General features: G+C 41.0%; 1 protein-coding gene across 1 annotated transcript; it reads left to right on the forward strand.

Annotated features, from left to right (window-relative positions):
* The first annotated feature begins 4,550 nt into the window (after positions 1 to 4,550).
* On the forward strand, positions 4,551 to 17,115 carry LOC119735782 (ornithine decarboxylase-like). Its single transcript, XM_038209710.1, has 11 exons — positions 4,551 to 4,676; positions 5,096 to 5,192; positions 6,335 to 6,411; positions 8,508 to 8,680; positions 9,080 to 9,202; positions 9,877 to 10,045; positions 11,863 to 12,040; positions 13,282 to 13,385; positions 14,153 to 14,282; positions 14,794 to 14,881; positions 15,837 to 17,115. Exons 1-11 carry the CDS (start codon positions 4,566 to 4,568, stop codon positions 15,901 to 15,903), a joined length of 1,317 nt encoding a protein of 438 aa, XP_038065638.1. The 5' UTR covers positions 4,551 to 4,565; the 3' UTR covers positions 15,904 to 17,115.
* The last annotated feature ends 1,426 nt before the right edge of the window (positions 17,116 to 18,541 follow it).

An 18,541-nucleotide genomic window follows, 5' to 3' on the forward strand; every position in this document is an offset into this window, starting at 1 on the left:
TTACACTTTAGGGTCATCGGCTGGTTCTGTAAGTAAAACATGGATATCATTCCACTCGATGTATGCATCAAACATACTTGGTATTCATTAGTCTCTATGTGCATGTGCTGATGCTAGTTAGGCCTAATATGTGTTGCCTACAGAGTTCAAGTATCATCAAGGAAAGAAGTTCCCAACCACTTTGCATTGCCTTTATTAATTTGGAGCCCCATGGCATTAAGCGATGCATTCAGTCAGTATCTTTTATAGTGCATACGACCAGTTTCCTTTTAGCTTTTCTTGTATTTTCTTTTGAAGTAATAAACTAGACAAATATTGTTTAGCTCGGTCGGTAATATGTACGTTTTGAAGAAAAAAGAGGAAAAACGTAAAGACAAGTATCTAGATCTCGTTACTGGAATCCGTTTCTGATTGTAAATAAAGTGTGTGGCTGCGGACACCCGATTTTGAAAAAAAAACTTCCATTGTTAGTTTTCTTCAAACGATACTATTTCAGCCGGAACCATTTTACACAGTATTTGATTCAAGTCCTATTTCCACTTTGAGCAAGGCGTCTGTCATTTAATCGGTAGGTACTTTCCAGGCTAAATGCGGACCTTTCGACTTTGCTTTAAACACAAGTCAAACCGGAGTTAATTGTAGCTGTCGTAGGTAAATCTTCTTCACCGATACACCAATGTGTTGTTCAATGCCCTACTTGTCATGAGGTCTACGATGATGCCCCTAACTTTACCGGCGCTTACATGGGCGTCGCGAGGGGGGGGGGGGCAAGGGGGGGCACTTGCCCCCCCCCCCCCCTGGAAAAGCAAAAAAAAAAAAAAAAAAAAAAGGACGAAAAGAAAAGAAAAAAAAAAAAAGAAAAAGAGGCGCGAAGACAAAGTGGTGTAAATTTAATGAGTTGGGGGGGGGGGGCAAAATGTCCCTGCCCCCCTCTAGAACTGATAAATCGAGAATGTGTTGAGAAATACAAGCATTTTGGGGCAAATTTTTTTTTTGCCCCCCTCTAGAAAAAATCCTGGCGACGCCCATGGGCGCTTATCGTAACATGCCTCCGTTTCACAATTAAATTTGGTTCAGTGGTATAGAAATCGATAACACCGGTAACAACTATTCTCGCAAGTGGTCCATTAGTGAGACACGTTTTAGCGAGACATTGAATGTCTTTTGAGTATGGAGACATTTCAATGTCTACCTGATGTTTCAAGTCCTATTGTTCACGTCGCAAATAGACTAAATCGCTTCCTTGTGATGGCAAACCTGCATCTACAAAGTTTGGCAGAGGCGTAGCCAGCAGGGTAATAAGGGGGTGTTTATAAGAATTTGTAAGACTGACCTTCTCCATTCAAGTGCCCTTTTTTCACCAGCATTTACAACTCCCCCCACACAATTGTGCCGCCCTGAAATTTTGAAAAGCGCCATCTATTGTCAGATAGTGTGCATGATCCCCCCCCACACACACACACGCAGTCTACGTGTCAGCACAGATGTGCGTGTGCCCTTTTCACGACCCCTTCCCCATTCAAAACAACCTTGCCACGCCTCTGTTTTGTGACGCTATGTTAAGTTTAGGTCGGGGGTAATAATTGTCATTAAAGTTCGGATTGTTTTGTGTACAAGTCTACGACAAGGTCATCCAAAGGTTATATTTCGGGTTTCTTTATTAGTAGTTGCATAACTTGCATTCCGTGAATAATTATCGACTGCCTCTAGCAAGAATATGAAAGAAATCGCTGACCCAGCTCGGTTTTAATTTGTGGCAAAGAATTCTCGCACAAATTACAAAGGCTCCTTTCAATTCGTGTGGAACGACTGTGCACAGAATGGTTGTCGCACAAACGACGTGTTTATCCTTTTCCCCTCGAGTTCAGCTTTGTTTTGTTGGTTTTCAATATTATTGACCTAGCAAGAATAATGAAAGAAATCGCTGACCTAGCTCGGTTTTAATTTGTGGCAAAGAATTCTCGCACAAATTACAAAGGCTCCTTTCAATTCGTGTGGAACGACTGTGCACAGAATGGTTGTCGCACAAACGACGTGTTTATCCTTTTCCCCTCGAGTTCAGTTTTGTTTTGTTGGTTTTCAATATTATTGACCTGTGTGGAAGACATGACCCACAAAATATAATCGCTGCATGATGCAGCTCACGTTGTCTCCCGAGCTTAACTAGGAGAGTCGCTTACTTTCATCACAATAACGCCTAGGCTGTTTATATTTGCCCAAACTCTCGGATGGTATTTTAAGTAAGGGTCGTGTGAGGAATCTCCAGTCAGTCAGATCACTACACAACAGGGACTCGTGACTGCATTGGCTGTTGGTCTAAACCAGGTAGAGTAGAGAATTATTAGGCAATGGAGATGGATTTCTGTAGTAGGAGGATTTGCCACGGTTTGGAAATACGTGCCTCCAAATGGCGGGATTTTTTATATTTTTATGTTGAGGAACGCGGAAGTGTGGCGTTGTCTCTCACTTAATTCTCATTTTGAGGCTTTATACAATCTTCTTGTTGAAAGCATGTAATAGTGGTAGGGAGCAGCAATTGTAACACTGCTAATATGAAGATACCAGTGCGAGTGCACAATAAGCACTGACCGTCTTGCATGAAAGTCTTGCATGAAATCTATAAAAATGATTCCTGTCAAAGCTGAAAAAAAAAAGTGTGACGCCCAAGCATGGCACGCCAGGCTCCATTCATCCACGCCGGTGACGCTTCCCACGTGAAAATTCCGCTGTGCTCGTCTGTCATCGAAATCTGACGAAAATAAGCCCCTTAGTTTCCCATAGAATATACCTTGCCTTTTTCGCGTGGTATAGTGCGCTGTATACCACGGGACTACATTACTGCACATATCGTCACCGATTTCACGAAGGGACAAATTTCATAAAAATCGTCTGTTTTTCGAAATTTGTTTTTTTTTTGATGAAAATGAATAAATATATCAATGTCTACAACCTGGTGAGGTTATACTTTCAAAAAATTAATTATAATCTTAATTAACCTAATTAACGAATAGGCGAATTTGCCAAAAGTGCCGTTTTGCAGTTTCACGAAGGGGCGAATTTCCGCACTCTATGGTACTAATTCATTTTCAGTAAATAGATACATTGTAATACAATGGCGCGTATATCACGAAGGGGCGAATTCCATGCGCGTGCAATAAACCGTTTTCACGAAGGGGCGAATTTCAAGGCGCATGCGCAGTGGGGCAGAATCTGCGCGTAGTGTACAGAAAACGCATTGACTCAGACCGCAGAAGGGCGAAATATGCGTGTAGTCACTTTAGCGTTTTCACGAAGGGGCGAATTTGCTAATTGGTCTTTTTTTTTCGTTTTCACAAACAACCACTTCTCTTAATTGATTAATTCTGCCAAACTTATCACCTATTTTTATTAAAGTTTGCTAAATTTAGGAAGATTAGAAGCTCTTCTTTCCTCTGATACCTAAACCTTGCATATTTTATGCATCTTTAAGTTCAAATTGTCAAATAAAAAAGGACAAACTTTAAACGCGATTATCTCGAATGTTGTTCGACAGTGGAATACTAAATTCGCCTCTTCGTGAAAATGGTGACGATATTTTGCCTCCATTTTACAACTTTTCAAAAATGTCAACTAACAATATTTTGTTGACTATTTACTTGATTTTACTTGATTTCTGTAAAATTATAATGTGGTAGTTATATTTTTGTGGGAAGCTTGGGGGTTCTTATTTTCGTCAATTTTCTGGGGACAGACAGACAAACCGACTGACCACAAAGTGACATGTAAAAGCTCCGGCCCGAGCTGATAAATATGAACCTTGCGGGATGTGATTTTTTTTGGAGAGAGAGGAGACATGAACGTTTTATCTCATTTCTTTTTCTCACCTGTTCTTTCTTTACTAATAATTATGTTTTAATGAATGTTAAAGTGTGAGGCCTGCCCAAATTGCAGCTCACGAAAATTACAGTTCCTGCTGGATACATATATTTGCACGCAAATGAAACCCAAAATAAGTTAGGCTCTTTTCTAGGATTTTGCAGGTGCCTATTGAAATGACACGAATAGTTGGTAGACATTTTGTTCCAAGCAGCACACATCCTTTATGAAGATTTGGTGAGGTTTGTCTGAGATGATATTTTTGGCGATGACCTTTGTAGGTTCGATGTGTTTGTCTGCTTTGTTATGTTTTTTTTTTCAAATTAGTATTAGGATACCAACTTTATAGTAATTTAGTTTATTTTGTGTTTATCCTGCAAGGGTTCTACTTGTGTTTTTGTTGGGGCATTGCGTGTTTTTCTCTCTCTCTCTTTTTGGTTTATTTATTTGTATTTACTTAATATTTTTTCCTCGTGATCTTGGAAGTGAGTTATTGCTGTGCTTGTGTCACTTAATGTGCAATTGGTGTGTAATTCTGCATTTTTTTTTATTGTAGTGTATGTAATTTGTGTATTTTTTTTGCCTTTTTAACTTGCGAACTAAGTAAGTGAAATGAAAATGAAATGGCCAATTACATTAAGTCCTGTTCATTGTAATTCTTTCTTTTATTCTGACTTGCATTTAGTCTTCGGGAACGTTCTGATTCCAGTATGGAGCTGCTTGCAACCCCAACAGTTAGACTGAGCCTCTACGACAAGGGAACCACCATTCGGGAAATCGCACTGGAGAGGATCAAGGTCAAAGCGGAGCCAGAAAGGGAGGTAAGATAGAGGGCGCAATTATCATTTTACAGTAACTCTTAAAACTGCAAACAAACGTTCGTTTAAAATTCTTCATCCCATGGTGTAACGTGAATTTGAAGCCACCGATGTTACGTATGAGACACATGCAATGTAAAATAGTCAGCATGCTTTGATTGAACTGTGTGGTGGACCTTCGAAGTAGGGTCACTTGACCAAAATACGTACAGCCGTGACAAATTGTTCATGGACGTATCTGATGGCCGAACCATTGTGACCGTCCGTGTACAAATCAAATGCCCGGGGCGGATAATCTGAACAAAAGCTACTACACGCGCCTTCGACATTGAATTGGACCTTCGCGATATAATTGATAGCGGGATGGGATTGGCCCAGATGTTACCCTTATAATACACTGTGACATATCGGTCTCTCATCAGGATTTGGAAGATCCATTCATTATCTATGACCTGGGTGACGTAGTGGCCAAGGACAACCAATGGAGAGAGATGCTGCCCAACATTGATACTTTCTTCGGTAAGACTCCATTATAAGAATTTAATTTTAACAGCTCGTTCAACTCCCCCCCCCCCCCCCTCATCTCTGGCGTTGTCTATTCGCGAAGCATGTGCACGTGCTGTATACTGGTGCCAGTAATTAATTCAGGCATGTATACGCACTGTTTCAATTGGGGAAGTGTGGTAGCTCACGACACCGGACCACCACACCAGCTCAGAAAATTCGAAAAGTGGAGTGGGGGAGGGGGGTTGGTTGCAGCACTGGAAGATCTCGGACTCCATACATGTATGCATACGAGTACACGCATGCCTCATTTAATGCCAATTCCCTGTTTGAATTACGCGCAATGGGTGGTGGACAGTCAATATGTTTTCGAGATATTGTATACTGGAAAAAAAAATGTTAATATAAAATTAGCTTTGGAAAATTGGGACTTTGGGACGTCTTCCGCCAGATGTAAATATAAGTTGGTGGCACAGATTTGAAAGGGTTAGGACTTTTTCGTATTTTATGTCCATTTCTTTTTTTCTTTTTTTTTTGGGGGGGGAGGGGGGTAGTGTGGGGTGCGTACGCAACCTGCGCAGCCTCCCCCTCTCGCTTGGTACGGGCCTGAAAATGATAAGTTATTCTAATTGAATTGTCTAACTTGAACTATAGTAATCCCTGAAACCTTATGCTATCATACAGGCCCGTCGTCAGAGGGGGGCCTGGTGGGGCCGGGCCCCCTTGGCGAGCAATTGCCCCTCCCCCTGCCCAACGGGAAAAGCCATACATGTGTATTTTTGTATTTTTTTCGGTAGTGGGCCCGCTTAGTTGGTCCTTCCCCCCCCCCCCGACGATCAGGGCTGGCGATAAGGAAACATCAATCGAACGAGTCCTTTGCTTTCTTAAAAAATATGTTGAACATATCTAAACAAACAAAAAAGTTAAACATTTTTGTCTTCAATAACTTCCAATCTTGAAGATTTTCGTCAAGGTGATTTACGCTCTCAGCCAGAAGAGTGCAATAGCTGGAGTCCGTCCATCTGCCAAAATGTATTTCGATGCAAGCATAAATACCCACGGAATCGGTACTCTATTAATACAAATCTATACAAGTATATTTGCATGTACTTTATTTTATTTGATATGCACATTGTATATTTTCTTTTTTCTTAAAGCCGTCAAGAGTAACCCAGATCCAGTGTTTTTGCGACTTCTGCTTGGTCTGGGAAGAGGCTTCGATTGCAGCAGTAAAGTAAGAACAAGAGGCGTTTGTAAAGTTTCGTGTTTGCATTTTAAAAACCTTCCACATCCAAAATACAATTATACAAACAATAAGCTGGTCTGGGCATCTGGGGGCGCACTTCACTATGAATCGCTCGTATTTTTGGAACAGTAGATGTGATTATAATTTTGCAGTAGTCCCTTTGTTTAGTCGGATCGTGTAAATCTAATATTTTCTCCTTTGGACAGGTTTTGTCCCTGAAGACAGGTTTTGTCGGTATTTAAATAATGTGGCAATGAAAGTACAGTGTGTCTGCTCATGTATAACACAGAGAAACACAGACCTGACCTCAGATGTGACGTCAAAGTCAAGGGGTCTATTGGTGATTTTAAGACAGAAGTTTAGGTGCCAACATGGAGTTTTTACTGTAGCCATCACCAATGGGTGGCCAAATGGACATTTTATTTCTCACCAACACGTTAAGTCTCTTGAGGGCGCCATGACTGACGCGGTGCGTAGAGCAAGCCTGATGTATCATAGTCCATCGGCGACGACGCGTCGTCTGAGGTGGTAATAAGCATCCGCAATGGAGGAGTCCATCAGCTGCTTGTAAATTGCAGAGGAATGGTTTGCCCGATATGGGCAAGACTGTGATGCAGGAATGGTTGCTACAGAGAAGCTGGTCATCGTTACGGTCCCAGAAGGAGAGGAATGTAATCCACGTGTCCCGTTTATAGGTAGCTGTTCCTGACTTTACATGTGGTTGATGATACGTGTGAGCCACTTGATGAGACAGTCAGCACCTGCCTTCAGAATTCTGAAGTAAAAATGCAAATTCCGGGGTCTGTGTTGTTGTTTTTAGTTGTTTCATAACAGTCTTAAACTCGTATTGGGTAACAGGGTGGTGCTCCACTCGGGGCTCTGCCGTGATTGTCAGTGTTGTGTTTGGAGATACTGGAGGATGGTGTGGGAGATGGCTGAAGTAATCCTTCCAGCTTCCCAAAACAGCCAACTTCAGTGGAGAGAATGAATCCGTTGCTGGCCTTGATTAAAGGGAAGAAATGATCAAATTATCACAAAAGACCTTACTGGGTTGTTACGGGAATGACAGTCTAAAGCATCCTGTAAAATCGTGTCTCCTGGTGTGCTGACATTTTCAAGAAAAGCATTTGTCAAACGCTGGTCAGCCTACCACCGTTGGAAAAAAACCTGTTTTTTTTTTTCAAAAACCGCTCCGAATTTTGCATAACAGTTGTTCCGCATTTTCTTTGCAATTAATTACACACCTGTGACTGATTCTCTGACCTTACAATTCCCCAAAGTCTATACATCGCTTTGTTTCATTTTAAGTGGGCCAGGGAACCAGATTACAAGAACATGATGGGTTTCTTGGTATTTCCAGCATTTACAAGCCCAAAACGTGAAACAAGTCAGTTTAACAATATTTGCTATAACAAACTAATCCTCCAAATCCATTATTGCAGCAAAAGAAAATGTTGTTCATTCCCTTTAACAAGTTCGCGTGTAGCAGTCCAGCCGGCAGCGTTTGACCCGTCTTACAGTCTCAGCATGCTGAACATCTTGTTTTGTCCATGATTTGTTACAGCCATTTGCATATCTCTGACTTCCTCTTCCAAGTACTTCTCTCGGTTATTCGCAATGGATGCATTTTGTAAAAGTATTAGGTGGTGATAATGTTCCATGTCTCCACGGAGGCGTGCTTGCCAGCGTACGTTGTTCAATGATCTGAAGCGACGCTTGCGAGATACCTTGGTTGTTTTAGTGATCAATCTTGGAAGTCATAAGGTCTTTGTGACTGTTTCCCCGACTTGGTATTTAAAGTGCTGAGCTGGTGAAGTATTCTTCAACCAATTCATTGAATCAGTTGGAGATGACACTGGAGAATGTGGGTCTAATGGCTGGGTCGACGAGTCTAGGCGGGGCTGAAGCTTGACAGATGGAGCAGCATTCAGTTTCAGTGTGGGCTGCAGGCTGGGCAGCCAGTAGGCGGTGGTCTGTGTTTATGAGCTGTGCTTCAATGTACACACGACAAGGAACGACAAGCACGTTATTGCTTTGTATATTTATATCTTTTGATATGACTGTGTTTTTGTTGTGTTATAAAGAACGAAATAAAGATGGTCCTCGATTTAGGAGTGAGTCCAGATCGCATCATCTTTGCTCATCCCTGCAAACAGGAATCGCATCTACGCTTCGCAAGGGAAAAGGGGGTCAGGCTCATGACCTTTGACACGGAAGAAGAGCTGCATAAGGTCAAGCGCGTGCACCCGGATGCCAAGTGAGTATTTTTGTGTGTTAGTCCAACAAAGACTCTTAATAACTGATAGTTATTCGAAGAGAGACAGAAGGGCTTCCCTCAGACATGAGCTGAGATCTATTGACACGAACATCGCTTGTTGATGTACCCCTATATTGCTTGTTTGCATGAATGAAGGGAGGTTAGTACTGTTGAGGGCGTTGTTTACGCTAATGTATGTGTGCAACGTGCATGTCCAACAATCGCAGTAGGTCGTAAAGACAAACTTATATTTGCGATGGGCTCAACCATGTTGAAAATGTGCGGTTTTCCTGGCACTGCTTTTGTCAACGGAGAGACCGTTACAGCAATGGATGTTATACCACAGCGAGTGCTTGTCTTATATGTGTTAACTATGCTTTTCCTCATTGTTGTATTCAGGCTGATACTTCGCGTGCGCTTCGATTTCTTGAAAATGCCAATCAAATTCGGATGTCGCGAAAGTCAAGTTCGCCCTCTGTTGGAGCTGGCAAAGAACATGGGACTGTCCGTTACAGGAGTGAGGTAAACGAATGTTGCAGTCTTTCCATTGCTCAGTCATTCTATTTGGCTATTCTTTTTCTAATACACCAGGTGATGTGATGTCACTTATACTTAGCCGAAAATTCGTGTTATTGATGATGTATTCTTGACGGGTACTCTAAATGCCAAACAGTAAATTAGGGACTAGACGTTTTAGAGTGAAAATCACTCTCATTTTCGATTTAAATAGTCTGAAAAATGAACCGCTTCGGTCAAAATTCGTGTGAAAACTCGATCTTTACGATTGAAGAAATTTCACTCTAAAACGTCTAGTCCCTAGTAGCAATCGTCCCCAACTGATCTGCCAAAAAAATAGTTGCCGCATGAGGTCTCTGTTCGCGCGAGAATATGCCGCCGATTGATTAACGCGTACGGGACAAATAACGACGAGAGCATTGACCAAGACTAAGTCCCTTGTTTCCGACTGTGGGAGTGTGTTTTTTTTATCATGTTTACATTTTGTAAGTTGCGTTTCAGTTGAGCCTATACACCTCCACCAATCATCCAAAATTCAAAACGACGGTCTAATCTGTTTACAGTGAGTTTAACAATATATTTCACAAATTCAAAAGTGTCAAAAAATGATAACAAATACCAATGTCCCCCCCCCCGTGTTTCTATTTAAAACTCAGAGGCGTCTTGTTTTCGTTTTCTAGTTTTTATGTCGGCAGCGTCAATACCATCAGCCCGCAAGTTTTCGTCCAGGCAATCCAACACAGCCGGCCTATTTTCAAGGCTGGACGAGAATTGGGATTAGAAATGGATCTGCTGGACATTGGTGGTGGATTCCCTGGAAATTTGCACACCGAAGAAGCCTTCGAAAAGGTACTGAAACAACTTTACCGACTTTTTCTGTTCTCATTGTGTGATTGGGGAACCATCAATTATTCTGACAATTACATGACAATTATTCTCCGCGGCTTTTCTTTTAAATTTAACAGCTCATGAACTTCAAACTTGTCATGAACATGAACCCTCATAGCAAAAAATGTGCGTATACAAGTGTGACGTCATGATGACGTCATCAGGTATCAAATAAGCGATTTTAGTTCCAAAACTGACTGTTTTGTTTCAATCCTATAACTCATGAAAAAAACCCACAAGAATCATGTTCGCACTTTGTGGTCTGATGGACCGTGCCTTGATTGATTTTCTTGTTGTGTACGTGAAGTCGCTTGACCTTTACATTGAAGTGCGAACGACCTGTGCACAAAGAATTTACATGCGCGCCGTATGCTTACAGCACTGGTCGTACCATCAATGTTATGAGGCGATAATGTTTCCGTCTGCGGTGGCACGTCCCTTGACTTTGGTTATGTAAATAAAACGATACATTTGGCTTTATCGACGAGACGGCAATATTAAATTGAAAGCGAGGTAAAATCTTCATTTGGGAAGTCGCTTGCTCTGATGAATAATGAAACATTTGTGATTAACCCTAAAAGGATCAGGTTGTTGTGACCAGCTCTCAGCGGGGGGGGGGGGGGGATTATGGCTTATTAATTATTCATATCGTCACCGACACCACGAACTGACACCCGGTGGTCAGCGTTGCAGAAATACAAATCGGAGAAAAACGCTTTGAAAGGTTTGACAAGAATTTACTCAGTAAAATGTTCCATTTATCTTAGAGGTTTTAGTATCACTCAACGAAAAAATGCTTTCACTACTCAATTATAAACGTTATATTGTAAAAATCTACTTAGTTAATTAGCAATTAAATGATTAAGATGGGTGTCAGTTCGTGAAAACCAAAATTTACGTGTTTTCGGAGAGTGCGCGCATGCAATAGCGTTAGTGAGTGTCAGTTCGTGAAAACCAAAATTGACGCGTTTTGGGAGAGTGCGCGCAAACAGGTAAATTTTGGTTTTCACGAACTGACACCCTGTGCAGTGTCACTTCGTGGTAACCAAAAATACCAGAATTGACCAATTTCTTGAAAATTCATTAGTAAGATTCGCTTTTTTTAGATGATTTCAGCAATTTTAACCTCGTCATGTTAAACTTCATGATACAAACTGCTAATAAGTGCAAAAAAAGAAAAATTTTATTTTTATTTGTTTGTGTACACATGTGATGCAGAGGGTGTCAGTTCGTGGTGTTGGTGACGATATGTTTGAATGGTAATTCTGCTCTGTGTACACGACGTAATGGGAAAATTCAGTTTTCACGGCGTGTTTATGTTTGTTAGTATCAAAAGATGTGCAAGGCTCGAGACTAAACAATCATTACAGCTCGGGTTGCGATTATTTTTTCTAGGCTATCGCGGAAAAAGTTGAGGGGGAAGGGCGAACTACGCCCCGGCCCTTTTAGGGTTGAACATACCATAATTGTTAAGCCACATTGAAATAAAAAGAAATTGAGGCTAGAATGCATTAACAGTCTGGCACCATCCCATTCAACAGTTTCTAATTTATATACTGCATTCCGGGAACACGACCAAAATGGCTTCCTCGGGAATAATGTCCATGCAGCCGCAGTGGCTGTTGTATGGCCTGCAGGATCCTGCAGGCCAGATCACAGGGGGGGGGGGGGGGGCTGTTCCATTTTATTTAAATGTGTTTCACACATATTTATTTAAATTTTATGTGGCCAGGATAATTGTTAAACACGAACTCCCCGCCATTTGCATTGCTTGACAGTTGGCCGAGGCAGTCCGCGAGGCCCTGGAGGAGCACTTCCCACCAAGTAGCGGTGTGACGGTCATAGCTGAACCGGGGTCGTTCTACACACGATCGGCCGGGTACCTGGTGGCAAACGTCATGGCCAAGCGGATTGACAGGCCAAACAAACAAGATGAAACTATAAACAGTACGACAGGTATTGTATGGATGCATGCTTAAATATTTTGTTCTAAGTGAACTAACGAGCTTCTTCCCCAATCGAGTAACATTACTTGGAAAACAAAGTAGTTTCTGAAGTATTAGATACAAGCAAAATTTGCATGTATTGCCTGGTGAATCCAAGATTTTCACATTTAGTGACTTGATATGTGAAGTTCAGGATTTTTTTACAAAGAGAACTGACGGATGAATTCAAGTACATCAACAATCAAAAGAGACATCAAAAGGCCTAGGACAATACACATAGATTTGCAATTATGTGTGACCTTTGAAAGAAAAGAAAATTGGCAAGTTCTAGCAAAACATAAATAAGAAGTTCATACAAAAAGAATGTATAGTTAGACTTTTGTATTTAGTCCTGCAAAACTGCCACTGGATTTCATTGTATTTTGAAATACAGGATGAGTAAAAAAAACACCCGAAAACCAAATATTGGGACCATTGTTAAGAGAAGTTCTGCATGTAGCATTTTCAAAATCTAGATATAAAAGTCCAATTCATAAGCTTTTTTTAGTACAAGAATCATTCAAATCACTCATGTACTTTTCAAGTTAGAGGCTTTTAAACACAACCACCGTTTTAAGGTATGTCCACGGATTGCAAAAAAGTTCAGTGTTCTTTCAGCAAAACGAAAACAAATCACACAGGGATGTGTGTGTGAATTGTTTTTGTTTTGCTGAAAGAGCGCACACCTTTTTGGTGATCCGTGAAAAGAACCTTAAAACGGTGGTTGCGTTTAAAATTCCTTAACTTGAAAAGTTCATAAGTGATTTGAATAATTCTCATTCTAAAAGAAACCTCATGAATTGGGGTTTCATATACTAGATTTCAAAAGCGCTACATGCATAACTTCAATAAAACAATAGTCCCGACATTTGGTGTTCGTGTTTATCTTTGGATCGACTCACCCTGTACATGTAATTCTTAACGATCTAAAACAATATTAGACTATTGACATTATCGGTGGCATCAACACACCCGTCATAATGTTTTCGTCATGTGTTATCTAATGTAATAAGCCAATGTGCTACATAATGTTCAAAATGACGCAACCAAAAGAACAAGACAGGTGTGTCTGCTGCCACCAGGCGTCTGAAAACAAATATCAAATTGGATGATTCTTGCAATAATACGCTGGCAAAGAGTTTCGTCTTTGTTGACAAAAATGTTCTGTTCTCTCATCTCGTTGCCATGAACATTGACGTTGTGACACTCTAGGTAGCCCTGTATGGATGTACTACTTGAATGTGGGAGTCCACAATGCATTTGGCCTAGACTACGTTGATTGTTTCCTCAAGCGTCCCGAGTTGCTGCGTCAAGAGGTAAACATAGTTGATATTCTGGCATATGCCAGAGACTATACGCTTCACTTGTCCAATAGACCAACCCAGTACACTCTGCCCTACGACGCTACATGGACAATACACTCGTGCACAAGATATCCCACATGAATACACGTGGGTATGACGCGCGTGGCTGCAAAATGCAGTGTGGCAATATACCATTATCATGTTGCGGCCATCTTTATTTTTTCCCCATTCAAATAAACGTAACCAAAGCGAGGCCGGAAGGTAAAAAATAGTCTGGTTCCTTTTTGCCAAAAAAAGAAAAGAAAAGAAAAAAACCTTACCATTTAGAACTGTTATTGGAAACAGGGAACATGACTGAAATGGTGGCAACATGATAAAGGTCAATGGGAGTGGGGAGCGTGTTGCCCAGGTGCGTATTCGGCGGGAATTATTGGATAGGTGCGTACCTATGTTCCCTGGTCCCTATGTTCCCCAGTCCTTCTGTTCCCCAGTCCTAACCCAAACACTAAACATAAACCTTACACTAACCCTAACCCTAAAACTGACCCTAACCGTAGGGAGTTGGGAACAAAGGGACTGGGAGCATAGGAACATTGGGAACATCGGGTTGACCCCTTTTGCCGGATCAGTCTAGCATTGTAAGAACAATATTCACAGGTTATTACATAATTCGCGTGCAAGTAGCATCTGTGCATCCAACAAAATGTGTACCGACTCGTCATGCATTTGTTCAATGAAGTAACATGGATGTGTTATCAATTATTAAATAAAAACCGCAGGAACCTGGTGAGCAGCAGCTGCAGCTGAAGCCCTCCTGCCTTTGGGGACCCACGTGTCATCCCAAGGATGTCATATTCGACAAATGTATGATGCCAGAGATGGAGAGCGGGGACTTCGTCATGTTTCACGGTACGTTGAGTTGATCTTTGTTAATTAAATTCAGTCATAACGACTGTACCGGAGAGATACTTTGCTTAAACCTCGGGAAGAAAAAGCACACAGCTCAATGGTGGTGGCAATGCAAAGGATCTGTATAGACCTATATCATGCTGCCACCATTTCAGTCATGTTCCCTGTATCAAACAACAATACTGAATGATAATGGGTTTATTTTTGCAAAAAGGAACCAGACTATTTGTCCTTCAAGCCTCGCTTTGGTTACATTAATTTGAATGGGGAAAAAAATCAAATGGCTGCAATGTGATAATGGTCTATTCCCAGGAACCGGCGTAATGTGACGGAGGAAACATTCGATTATCTTCTCCGGGTCGATCCAACATTTCTCAACGGAGAATTAACGTAGTATGGATCTAGAAAGGACAGTTATCACCATATCACGAGTTTGGAGAATCATGCATTTTATATACTGGTACTAGATGTCTATGCTCTTATTTGTTCTATCTGCTTATCAAAACCTCAGATATGGGATGTTATGTAAAGTCACGTGTGTCTGAATTTAACGGCTTCGAGATCCCACAGACGTGCTATATCGCACCCAGGGAAATCCGGTAAGTGTACCATTGCTGTGCGCCCCCAAGAGGTAACCTCAAAAAGTGGTCTGGTTCTGGATTTTGAAGATCCCCTGACGTCTCTTAACAGATCCTAGGTCAGGGAGCCGTCATGATTATAATTAGACGCATCCGTGACTGGGTTGTTATCGATGTATTGACTTGCAACGCCCACCCCAGAAACATTTGAGTTGCCACGAACATCACCAAAACATCACAGTGTCAGGAACGATTATCCAAACACGGTGGTTGGAAATCTTCGGTCAATTTCGGAACCAACCTTGCCCGGTTTGTTCACGTTATGTTGGCGGCCACTCAACCTCCGATGTTTAGGCAGTTAGGGTAGTCAGAATCTTAAGGTCCTTTGCGCACATCATTGTGGGAATATTGCGTTTTCTTAAGCAGACAAGATTAGAGAGAGTATAATTTTTCATGCTGACGCGCGTAATTGCTTTTTTGTGTGTCAAAGTTTAAACATGCATGGCGTCGACTGTTACATTGAAAAGTTCAGAATTCAGACATCATTCGTTGTAAAAAAAGTATCACACTAAATGATGCTTGCACTAAGCTGATATTGTACAATGTAATCATCCACAGTAAATGAAGAGTACGCCCTCTAACAACTGTGTGCTCGATAATTAAAGCATCCTCCTTATTACGTGGCAGCCATTGTGTAGACCTCGTTACTGTGTTTCTGTCTCATTATATGTCACTGCTGACTTTTGGGCGAGGAAATGTGCAAGAGTTTGCTGCGAAAAAAAAGGTAAATAAAGACAGACACTTTCCCAATAAATAACTTTTAATTTGTTTGCCCACATGTGGTGTACTACTACTGGTTGCCTTATTGACCGGGCGAGAAGCTGCGAACACATCGAAATAGGAGCGGAATTCAGGCTTTATAGTTACGCTCTATGTTTATGTTCCCCCCCCCCCTCTTTTATTTTACACTTTCCAGACCGATTCTGAAGCAGGTATTCTCCGCCGGAAAGAACGATGTCTCGGTGTGTGGCTGCAGATTTTAACACGTAACGCCTTAGAGTGTTGCTGACATGTATTGGTGACTACCACGATAGAGTAGTTTTTCGAGTGCTTCTGTAACTTCTGCAATTAAGAAGAAAAACAAAAAGAACAGGGGATTTTAAAGGGGGAGTATTATAGTCTTGTTTTAGAATGAGATGGTAGTTAGATAGAGAACACTTCATGGCTTCCTTATCTTATGTTTCATGATGCATCTTTCACGATGGAAGTCATATGAAAATTTCAAAGAGAAAATGTTTTCTTTTTTTGACGCTTACTTAAATTAGGCTACTCTCATCCTATCACGGTTTTGGATCACAGAGGTCAAACGAGAGAATGTTGTCATACAGTTGTTCATTGTAGGTTTAGTAGCAAATGCATATTATTACTTCAACCATTGGAGAAATCATGAACACAGTATACATCACAAATTAAAAACAATAAGAAGTTTAAACAAGTATACATTTCGTAGAATGACTATAGATTCATTACAATTAAGAAACTCTCTTATTTGGAAAGCAACATTCGAATATTATGGTGTAATTCTCCTTGTTATTTTGAAAGCAACATTTGACCATTTAAGTGTAATACTAATTACTATTTTGAAACATTGTTTCAGGAGCACAGTGTAATTTATTGTGATAGTGTATTTTATGAATATGGAAGGCGAATTTATGATATCCAAACATTGTGAATTTTATATTTGAATTTGAAATGAATTTGGATTTTGTTTGCTTTATCATAGAACAGTTAATATTGCCTAGTTTCTTTTTTTTGTCAACACCTGTCACACATCAAACAGTCAGACCAATCAGATGATGATTGGTCTGACTGTCATCTGATAATTACCAATCAGATGATGAGGATTTAATCAGGCGTTGTATACAACGATGATGAATGTTACACATCTGTGTCATGATAGGAGTAATTTCATTAGGTGACTGACTAAATGTTCCATTCCACGCTGCCTCTCCTCGTGGAGTGGAATAATATTTCCCTTTAAAAAAATCCTCCAGAGCCGTAGATAAAAAAAAATATTTTGAAATATGCGGTTTCGAACTCACATCCTCCGATTTCAAAACCACGGCATTATCCATTAAGCTCGATAGCATACGATAATTAATGGCATTATATACCCGCGTACGTATAATAAAATTATCGTAGAGGGCGCTCAACAACCATCCATACGATGTTGTTTGGGAAAAAGTTCGATTGACCCCCCGCCCTGCAAACAGTGCCCATCATGCGTAGCGCGCTAGCTGCATGCAAAGGTCAGTGTGTACCTCCTTCACAAGATTCTGTGAAGCTCATCAGCCCTTACCAGCGCCCTGTTTGCAGGGCGGGGGTACGAGCGAAGGGAAAAAGTAATTCGCGGCCGGGCCGTGGGTTGAGACGAATAATTGGATGACACGTGATGATAAACATCCCATCAATCAGATGACGGCAATCTGTTACAATACTGTTACATTACTTAATTCTTTAAATTTGACTGGATTAATGCCGCTGAGCATGAAATGCAAAAAACAGTCATCAAATCTCATCGGTGTTCTTTGTGCTTGCTAATTAACAGCGTTTTGTTTTCTCTCTGTTTGTTTTTAATTCCATATCTGTTCGTTTTTAATTCCATATCTGTATTTTTTCTCTTTTGTTGTCAGTTAAACTAAAGGAAAACTAAATACAACCCTCCTTTAATTGTATCTGTCATAATATATCCATACGAAACGAGAGCGAGCTTTACTATAAGAGCACAAGTTCTTTCAATAAGTGCCAGAGAAAACCGAGTGCATGCTATTCCACAATGAATACAATTTTCTACAGTGTGTTTTCTTTTTAAAAGTGGCGACAGTTTGATCAAAAGAAAAGTTGCATGCCTGTGGAAAGGAAACTTCCCTTTTCCACTGTTCTTTGTTATGTTGGCAGTGACAGCCTTTGGGCAGATTCCGCGCTTTCAAAGAGCAGGGGTTGGTACTAGCCTGTGTCCCACACACAGTCATGATAATTTTGGGGTGAACAATTTGAGTTGCATTCAGATTCGGTGTATAATTGATGACAACTTGAGAACCGTAACGAAATTCCTCTTTTCGCACAGGGTGACCGTACGTACCATGTTATCGTGTCCGCCATTACATCTCCATAACAAACGAGAACGAGGCTTCACCTGGTTTATACTGGTTCTTTTATTTTGCGTATTATAAATTCCAGGAGCTGATTTTCGCCATTACAAACCGAACCTCCAGTGACGTCTCAATTACTCTCCAGCAAGGGGGGGGGGGGCTTTTGGTAACTACTTCCTTCTCTGACATGGACGACAAATAAAGACAATCAGCAACAGAGAATGGCAGCACGGATAGAACCCCCCCCCCCCACCTTTTGATCACAAAGGATTTGATATGCATCTATTGGAATAATTACTGAACAAAACAATTCGTGAAAAAAATCCTGGGGGAGGGGCAGAGTGCCGTGATAATGGGTATATAATTTGCAGTATTCATAATAATGGTCAGTTTTGAAGAGCGTCCCCATTTGGAAGGTGGGTACCGCCCCCCCCCCCCCCTCCCCCCCCCCTCCCCGGCATGCATACAGTGTGAGTAAAAAAAAATACACTTTTAAAATTGGCCATAATTTTATTCTGTAGCAATATAG

The sequence above is a fragment of the Patiria miniata genome, unplaced genomic scaffold (assembly GCF_015706575.1).
Source record: "Patiria miniata isolate m_02_andy unplaced genomic scaffold, ASM1570657v1 HiC_scaffold_29, whole genome shotgun sequence".
In the NCBI taxonomy this organism is placed as follows: Eukaryota; Metazoa; Echinodermata; class Asteroidea; order Valvatida; family Asterinidae; genus Patiria; species Patiria miniata.

Excerpts from the sequence above, each read along its gene's own strand:
- LOC119735782 (XM_038209710.1), top strand. The coding sequence starts at position 4,566 with ATGGAGCTGCTTGCAACCCCAACAGTTAGACTGAGCCTCTACGACAAG. Across the intron at positions 5,193-6,334 it reads CAACATTGATACTTTCTTCG|CCGTCAAGAGTAACCCAGAT; the intron begins GTAAGACTCCAT and ends TTTTTCTTAAAG. Across the intron at positions 6,412-8,507 it reads GCTTCGATTGCAGCAGTAAA|AACGAAATAAAGATGGTCCT; the intron begins GTAAGAACAAGA and ends TGTGTTATAAAG.